Source organism: Dromaius novaehollandiae, chromosome 6, assembly GCF_036370855.1.
Source record: "Dromaius novaehollandiae isolate bDroNov1 chromosome 6, bDroNov1.hap1, whole genome shotgun sequence".
NCBI lineage: Eukaryota > Metazoa > Chordata > Aves > Casuariiformes > Dromaiidae > Dromaius > Dromaius novaehollandiae.
Genome location: NC_088103.1, coordinates 33323014 through 33330506, shown reverse-complemented (window position 1 = coordinate 33330506; position 7493 = coordinate 33323014). Strand labels below are relative to the sequence as shown.

Sequence of the window (7493 nt, the reverse complement as noted above, 5' to 3'; positions counted from 1 at the left end):
GGTGGCGGCAGGGCGGCGCTTTATTGAGGCAGCAGGCGGGGGCCCTGCACGGTGAGGGCGCTGCGTTTGTTGGTGAAGGGGTGCCACTGGCCCTGCACGCTGGGGTTGGCGGTGTGGAAGGGCTTGCGGATGCGCACGACGTCCAGGCCCGAGCGGCCGGCCAGCTTGGTGGCGAGCTGGGCGATCTCCTCGCTGCTCTTGCTGGCGATGAGCTCCTCCCGCACTGCGCCGTTCACTGCAGGGCAGAGCGGGGCCCGCATGAGGCCACCGCCGCCTCTCCCAAACGCTCCCGGCCGGGAGCGAGGGGTTGGCTCGGCCCCATGGGGCCGCGGCAGGCCCTGGATGCGCCATGGGGCCCGGCCAGTCCCCCCCCCATCCCCCCACACTCACAGTATTCGGCAAGCAGCAGCGGGGCCGGGCAGGCGCGGACACTGACGTACAGCACGACGTCGGGGTGCCGCCGGGCAAAGTCCAGCGCCGCCTCCTCCACAAACTGCCTGCAGGGGCGGGACGGGGGGGTGATGGCGGCAGAGGCTGCCGGTAGCCTTTGCCCCACAGCAGGCCTGCGGGGTCACCTCTGCCCTGGAGGTCCCGACCTCGCGAGAGGTTGTAAGGCAGAGGTTGGGGTGCCACCGCCTTCTCCCTTTCTCCCTCTGTGGGGCCGAGGTCACAGATGCCTTCTCCCACCCCCAAACCTGTGGGGTGGAGGTCAGGGGTCACCAGCACCCTCCCTACACCTGTGGGGCAGAGGTCAGGGTTTACCACCACCCTCCCTACACCATGGGGCAGAGGTGAGGGGTCACCAGCACCCTCCCTACACCCATGGGTCAGAGATCAGGGATCACCAGCATCCTCCCTACATGTGTGGGTCAGAGGTCAGGGGTCACCAGTGCCCTCGGTATGCCCGTGGGTCAGAGATCAGGGGTCACCAACACCTTCCCTACACCATGGGTCAGAGGTCAGGGGTCACCAGTGCCCTCCCAACATGTGTGGGTCAGAGGTCGGGGTCACTAGCGCCTTCCCTAATCCCGTGGGTCAGAGGTCAGGGGTCACCAACGCCCGCCCCTCCCCGGGCCAGGGGCGGCGCCCGGCGGTACCTGGCGCCGCGGGCGTCGGGCGCCGCGGGGCTGAAGACGAGCTGGAGACGCTGGAGCTGCCGCACGTAGCGCCCCACGCCGTTGTGCAGGACGGCGGCCAGGAACCGGCTCGGCGTCCCGCGGCCCGTCATGGCCGCCCTCACCCGGAACCGGAACTGCGCCAGGCGGGGCAGGGTGGGAGGGCCCGCTTCCGCCTCACACCGGAAATGACGCGCTGCAGGTCCGCGGGGTCACAGCAATGGCGGCGTCCGTGGAGCTCCACGTGGGGGGGGCGGCGTGAGCGGCGCCGCGGCAGGAGGGGGCCGGGGGGACCCGGGGGCGGAGCGGGGCAGCTGGTGGTGCCGAGGGCAGGAGGGGGGCGGTGAGGGATGCCTGGGGGCGGGAGGGGTGAGTAGAGGCAGGAGGGGGGCAGGAGGCGGGCTGGGGGCAGGAGAGGGTGGCGGGGGGCATGGAGGGGAGCCTGGGGGCAGGAGGGGGGGCCTGGGGCAAGGGGGCCGACTGTAGCGGGCGCAAAGGAGCCGAGGGCCCCTGGGGACCGGGTCGGGGGTTGGGGAGGTGCCAGCGGGTGCGATGGGGCAGGGTGCGGGGCCAGGAGTGCCCCCCCACCATCGGCACCCGGGGGTAGCGGTTTGGGCCGGAGCTGAGCGGCGCTGAGGGTAGCGAGCAGAGCCCGGGGGGAACGGGCACGGGCAGGATGGCGGTGGTGCTGCTCCGGCCCTACCGAGCCTCTGTGCGCCTCCTGCCCCTGCTGTGTGGCGGGGCGAGGAGCAAAGGGGCCTCCCTGAACCCGGGGGTGCCGGGCCGCCTCACCCAGAGGCGCTACAAGAAGGACGTGCTGCCGTCCCCAGAGGGGCCCGTTCCCTCCGTGTCTGTTACTGAGATCCGCCAGTACCTGCGGGCCAAGGGGATCCCCTTCCACGATGGCTTCAGCTGCCTGCACACCCCCAGCCTCTTCACGAGTGAGCAGGAGGCTCAGCACCAGCCACCGCCAGCCACCAGCACCCCTTACACCCTCTTCATCGACAAGACCACGGGCAGCTTCCTGTGCACGGCCACCCTGGCCGAGGGCACATGGCAGGACTTCCAGGCCAACGTGGAGCTGCAGCACCGCGGCGTCCCCTTCCCCAGTTCGGGGGAGCTGGAGGAGGACATGAGACGGGCTCGTGAGGACGCCCGCTGCATCTGGGACCGGGCGCTGCCGCTCTGGGAGCTTTTGGACGAGGATGAGACCCACATGACCAAGGCCATGTTTGGTATCTCCGCGGTGACAGACGCCACCCTGAAACGCTTTGGGGTGCGTTACCTGAGGACCGCCAAGTCCCTGGTCTTCCCCTGGTTCAGTCCCCGTGACGCATCCCTGAAGGGCGTGAAGCTCGTGGGGGTGGAGAGCCAGGAAGACACGATAGCTTACGTGGAACAGACTCTCCCCCGGCCAGGTTCCTACCGCAACCTCTTTGGGCTGCCCCTCATCAGCCGCCGAGACACAGAAGTGGTCTTAACTGGGCGGGAACTGGACGCCGTGGCTCTGTACCAAGCTACAGGGGTGCCCAGCCTGTCCCTCCCGCGAGGGCCCACCTGCCTGCCCCCAGCCCTGCTCCCCTACCTGGAGCAGTTCAAGCGCATCACGCTGTGGCTGGGCGAGGACCTGCGCTCCTGGGAAGCCGCCAAGCTCTTTGCCCGCAAGCTGAACCTCAAGCGCTGCTCCGTGGTGCGTCCTGGCGACCAGCAGCCCCGGCCTCTGGAAGCCCTCAACCAGGGCCTGAACCTCACCAAGATCCTGCGGGCTGCCCTGCCCGCCGGCCACAAGTCCATCATCTCCTTCCGCCAGCTGCGGGAGGAGGTTTTTGGGGAGCTGGTCAACGTGGAGCAGGTGGCTGGTGTCAAGTGGGCCCGTTTCCCCGACCTCAACAGGCTCCTCAAAGGCCACCGCCGAGGGGAGCTCACCATCTTCACAGGTGAGGGGCGAGCGGCTCCCGGGCAGGCAGGGTGGGGGGCATGATCGTCTCCCGCAGTTAATTCCTGTTGCCTTTGTGCCAGGCCCGACGGGCAGCGGGAAGACGACCTTTATCAGCGAGTACGCGCTGGACCTGTGCATGCAGGGAGTGTGCACGCTGTGGGGCAGCTTCGAGATCAGCAACATCCGCCTGGCCAAGATCATGCTGACGCAGTTCGCGGCCCGGCGTCTGGAGGAGCAGCTGGAGCAGTACGATGAGTGGGCCGACCGCTTCGAGGACCTCCCGCTCTACTTCATGACCTTCCACGGCCAGCAGAACATCAAGTATGGCCCCACACCTTCTCCCCTTCACGCTGCCCAGCACTGGCCCCGGGTGGTGTTTGCCTCTTGTGGCACATGCTGCAGGGCCCTGGGGAGCCAGGGCTCTTCCCCCCATCACCCCCGTCCCCGTTGCTGTGTGCGGCTGATTCTGGTGTTCCCCCCACACAGGACGGTGATCGACACGATGCAGCACGCCGTGTACATGTACGACATCACCCACGTGGTCGTTGATAACCTCCAGTTCATGATGGGGCACGAGCAGCTCTCTGTGGACAGGTAACCCGCTCCCAGCCGCCGCTGCCTCCCTCATCAGCCGCCCTCGTCTCCGGATCTGGCCGTGTTGGGTGTCGTGGCAGGGTCTGGGAGTCCACACCCAGACTTCTGGGCCCTCTCCTCCTTGTTTTTGGTCCTATACAGCAGCCCTATTTTGTTGAAGGGCGATTGCTGCCTTGGGGAGGAAGAGCTGGAAAGGGGCCAGCTGATGTCTGTGATCCTCATTCCCCGTCCTTTTGCCTGCCCCACAGAGTATGAACCCAGACTCCTGGGTCCTTCCTGTAGTGGAGGAGGGAGTGAGGGAACATCTTGCCGGCCTCTTAATGGTGCCTGCCCCGATGCCCTTCTCACTGCCGTTGCAGGCTTGCTGCCCAGGACTACATCGTCGGTGCCTTCCGCAAGTTTGCCACAGAAAACACCTGCCACATCACATTGGTCATCCACCCCCGCAAGGAGGATGACGAGAAGGAACTGCAGACGGCCTCCATCTTCGGCTCTGCCAAGGTGAGCTGGGCTGGGGGCGGCTCTTTGCACCCTCGGGCTGAGTGAGTTCCTGAGATGGGGCGAGGTGTGTTTTGTGGGTGCTCTGCATCAGGCAGTGATAGCTAACTCCTGCCAGCACCCCTCAGCGTCTCTGGGGAGGGGGGTGGCAAACCCCAGGGCCTCAGTGAGGTGTGTGCGCCCATGTCTGGATAGGGAGGGCTCGGGGCACCGCTGTGCTCTGTGGTGTGATCCTGGGCTGGGTCCATGCTTCCCTTGTTTCCTTGGGGGATGTAGTAGCTTCAGTTCAAATCTGTCTGTCCCTGGCAGAGTGCTCTGATGTCCCAAGGAAAGACAGACTGAGGGAGGGGGGTGGTATTGGGGAAGAGCTGGAGATGCTGTGGCCTGGGGCGCCCTGTAATGGGGCTCAAAGGAGTCAAACAAGCATCCCATGAGTATTTCTGAGACCTACAACTGCATCCGCGGGACCCTTCTGGAGACTGTTTCCTTCGCACAGGCCAGCCAGGAGGCAGACAATGTCCTCATCCTGCAGGACCGGAAGTTGGCGGCGGGGCCTGGGAAGCGGTACCTGCAGGTGTCCAAGAACCGTTTCGATGGGGACATAGGCGTCTTCCCCTTGGATTTCAGCAAGGCCTCACTCACCTTCTCTGGCAAAAGCAAGGTCAAGGTGAAGAAGATGAAGGAGGAGAAGGCGCCTTTATCCAAGAAAGCTCCAGCTGGAGGCACGGGTGCTTCCAAGAAGCCTTGAGTCCGGCTCATCCCTTCTTTGGTCTGTCGGGAGGAACTGGGGCTGGTGCTAGGAGCACGGGGCTGGGGTACGCCAGCCCGTCTCCACCAGGAGCAGCAATAACGTGCTGCTGTTTGTCCTTTTTCCTCCTGCACAAAGAAGCCGCTTGGCTGCAAAAGCAGTCTCTCTGGGAGGGGTGTGGGGGCCATGGTGGGAGGATGAACGGGCTCCTGCTGGAGAAGAGGAGCCCTTTCCTGCTGTGCTGCCTCCCCAGCTGCCCTGGGATGGAGAGCTGGGGAGTCCTGGCTCCCTGCGTGCTGCTGCTGGCAGAGCTGCTCCTGTTGCAGGGCAGAGACTTCTGTGTCCTGGGAGGGATGTTTTTGTACATTTTGGTCACTTGATCTTGGTGCTGAGTGCTGGGAGCATGTAGGGACTGGAGTGGGCCATGGTCTTTGCAATAGGCTGGGGGCAGTAACCTGCAGCCCTGGGGCTCTGGGCTTGGAGCAGGTTATTAACGTGCTGCTAAACTTGTTGGGCTGAAGTCCCGGGCCATCATCGTGGGCTCCAGGAGGGGCTGTATGGAGGGACTGCAGAGACCTCCTGTCTTGGATAGGGATTTCAGGAGCGCTGTGCTCAGTCCTGACCAGGATGGGGACAGCAAGTGGGAGGTGGTAGAAGGATGCAGAGGGATGCTGTGCATGGCCCTTGCCCTGGGGTGCATGGAGCTGAATGGTCTCCACTGGGAGTCTTGTGAAGCCCTGGTGAAGGTGGGAGATGCCATCCCGGGCATGGTGGTGCCTCAGCAGCGAGGATGGAAGTGTGGCAGGTTGAAGGCAGGGTTTGTTTCCTCTTGTGCTGGTCAGCAGGTGGGGTGTGCAGCTTGCCAGCTCTGCCTGTTCTGCTACTGCCCTTTGCCCCAGGGCTCTCTGGTCTGCCCTGTCCTGTCTGTCCATTGTGGGCATCACCAGCAGTAAAACCCCAGGGGAGCAGCCTTGCTTGGCTGGAGAGGGGCACCGCCACTCTGGGCTAGTGGCTTTGGACAACCTTGGAGCCAGGTGCGTGGTGTGATCTACCCTCCTCTTGGCCTCACTTCCACCCAGGGCTTTGAATGTGCAGCAGTGGTCCAGAGACTTTCAAGTCCATCGCCAGGGACCCTGTGTGAAAGTGTTTAATGGTGAATACTGTGACCTGGCTGGTCCTTGCCATGGCAGCGAGAGTCCATGGTTGGATCTTGGTCCAATCCTTTTTTTTCCCCTTATAGTTTTATTAAAGCAGAAATCTTGAGTGCTGTTTCCCTGCTGCTCTCCTTTGCTGCTTGGGACCAGGTCAGCCTTTGGCTAGAGGGACTCTGCCCAGGGAGGCAGTGTCCTTGAGGGACCCTTGCCCAGCTGTGCATGTCTGCCCCATGGCAAGCTCCCAGGGCTTGGACCCCTCTGAAATCTGCCTGTGGGCCCCAACAGCACTTTTCTTCCCCATTGAAATGGGGATTGGTTTGCGCTTCCTAGGTACCGGGTTGGTGCCATAAACCCGTGGGTGGAGGAGGACAAGCAGTGGGACACGGTTATGTGGACGCCTTGCCAAGAGATGTTCCTGCCTGGGACGTGTGCCCTGGGCTGATGCACAGAACATCCCACCCCAAAGATAACTAGACAAGAGGGAGAGGGGGTCGATGGGGCTGGGACATCCCTTGGGTCGGTTTTGGCCAAGGTCTTTCACCAGCCCCTTGCTCTCCTGTCCTTGGAGGTGGCGTGAAGGGCTCCGGCACAGAGGCTTGTCTGTGCCTGTTCCCTGGGCTTTGGCCAGAAGTTCCTGCTTTTTCCTCTCCACCCCATCTCTCACCCTGGGGACAGCGGCTGGCCTGGGTGTCCAGGGAGGTTAGCGTGGGTGGGGAGAAGGGTGCTGGCTGGGGCCTGCCCCCGACTCTCCTCGTCATCGCAGCCGTCACCGCTGTGTGTTTAACCCGGCACGCGAGTGTTATTACCTGCCTCCGCACAGGGCATAGTTTTAACGTGAGCCATGATGAGGGGCTGAGGCGGGCAGGCAGCACACACCCAGCTGCTGTTTTCTGGGGTGCACCGGCTCCCCGGGGCTGTGTGAGCACCCTTGGGTGCCGTTGGTGCAGACATTGGGAGCCTGAGGAGGGAGCTTGGCTGGGCCCCGGGACAGGTGGGGGACGTGAGAAGTGATGGAGGAGGATCTCTGTAGCAGAGCAGGTCCTGGCCGAGTGGAGGTAAGGTGTGGGGGCAGTGGGCCACCGGGGAGGGTGCCAGGGCTGAGCTCGGAGGTGTTATGGTGTCTCGTGTGTGCAAGGTGCTGTACAAGTGCCACAGCCAGGCCCTGGGCAGGTCTGGTGGCATCGCTCCCCTGGTGGCATTTCTCCTCGCTGCCAGGGCAATTCAGGCAACGATTTGTGTGGAGGCAGGCAGGTGCTGGGCTGAGGTCTGGGGCATCCGCGCTCAGCCCAGGTGCCCCCATCCAGCTCCCTGGCCTCAGTTTCCCCTTGATCTAGCCCAAGGATGATGCTGTTGTGGGGGCTGCAAGGTTAAAGCACTAGGAGTGGGGCAGACCTGGAAGGACTATGTCCTGCGCAGGGTGCATCCTCGCGCCCTCTGAGCTGGGG

The 7493-nt window shown here is 64.0% G+C and overlaps 2 protein-coding genes across 3 annotated transcripts; one reads left to right on the top strand and one right to left on the bottom strand.

Annotated features, from left to right (window-relative positions):
* Positions 1-2: 2 nt before the first annotated feature.
* Positions 3-1267, bottom strand: MRPL43 (mitochondrial ribosomal protein L43). The gene is made up of 3 exons (XM_026102854.2): positions 1098-1267; positions 391-497; positions 3-235 (listed from the first exon to the last, which is right to left on the bottom strand). Exons 1-3 carry the CDS (start codon positions 1226-1228, stop codon positions 21-23), a joined length of 453 nt encoding a protein of 150 aa, XP_025958639.1. The 5' UTR covers positions 1229-1267; the 3' UTR covers positions 3-20.
* A 350-nt stretch (positions 1268-1617) lies between these two features.
* Positions 1618-6157, top strand: TWNK (twinkle mtDNA helicase). Of its 2 annotated transcripts, none has more exons than XM_026102924.2 (5): positions 1618-3052; positions 3135-3375; positions 3541-3648; positions 4008-4149; positions 4679-6157. In XM_026102924.2, the coding sequence occupies exons 1-5, from the start codon at positions 1792-1794 to the stop codon at positions 4892-4894; spliced, it is 1968 nt and encodes a 655-aa protein (XP_025958709.2). In that variant the 5' UTR covers positions 1618-1791; the 3' UTR covers positions 4895-6157. The 2 variants fall into 2 exon arrangements, with proteins under 2 accessions (XP_025958709.2, XP_025958708.2); XM_026102923.2 differs by having other exon boundaries at positions 1623-3052; positions 4643-6157.
* Positions 6158-7493: the final 1336 nt, after the last annotated feature.

Coding starts and splice junctions, on each gene's coding strand:
- MRPL43 (XM_026102854.2), bottom strand. CDS start 1,228: ATGACGGGCCGCGGGACGCCGAGCCGGTTCCTGGCCGCCGTCCTGCAC. Junction 498..1,097: donor CCCGACGCCCGCGGCGCCAG/GTACCGCCGGGC, acceptor CCGCCCCTGCAG/GCAGTTTGTGGAGGAGGCGG. Junction 236..390: donor GCTGCTGCTTGCCGAATACT/GTGAGTGTGGGG, acceptor TCTGCCCTGCAG/TGAACGGCGCAGTGCGGGAG.
- TWNK (XM_026102923.2), top strand. CDS start 1,792: ATGGCGGTGGTGCTGCTCCGGCCCTACCGAGCCTCTGTGCGCCTCCTG. Junction 3,649..4,007: donor GAGCAGCTCTCTGTGGACAG/GTAACCCGCTCC, acceptor CTGCCGTTGCAG/GCTTGCTGCCCAGGACTACA. Junction 4,150..4,642: donor CCATCTTCGGCTCTGCCAAG/GTGAGCTGGGCT, acceptor TCCTTCGCACAG/GCCAGCCAGGAGGCAGACAA.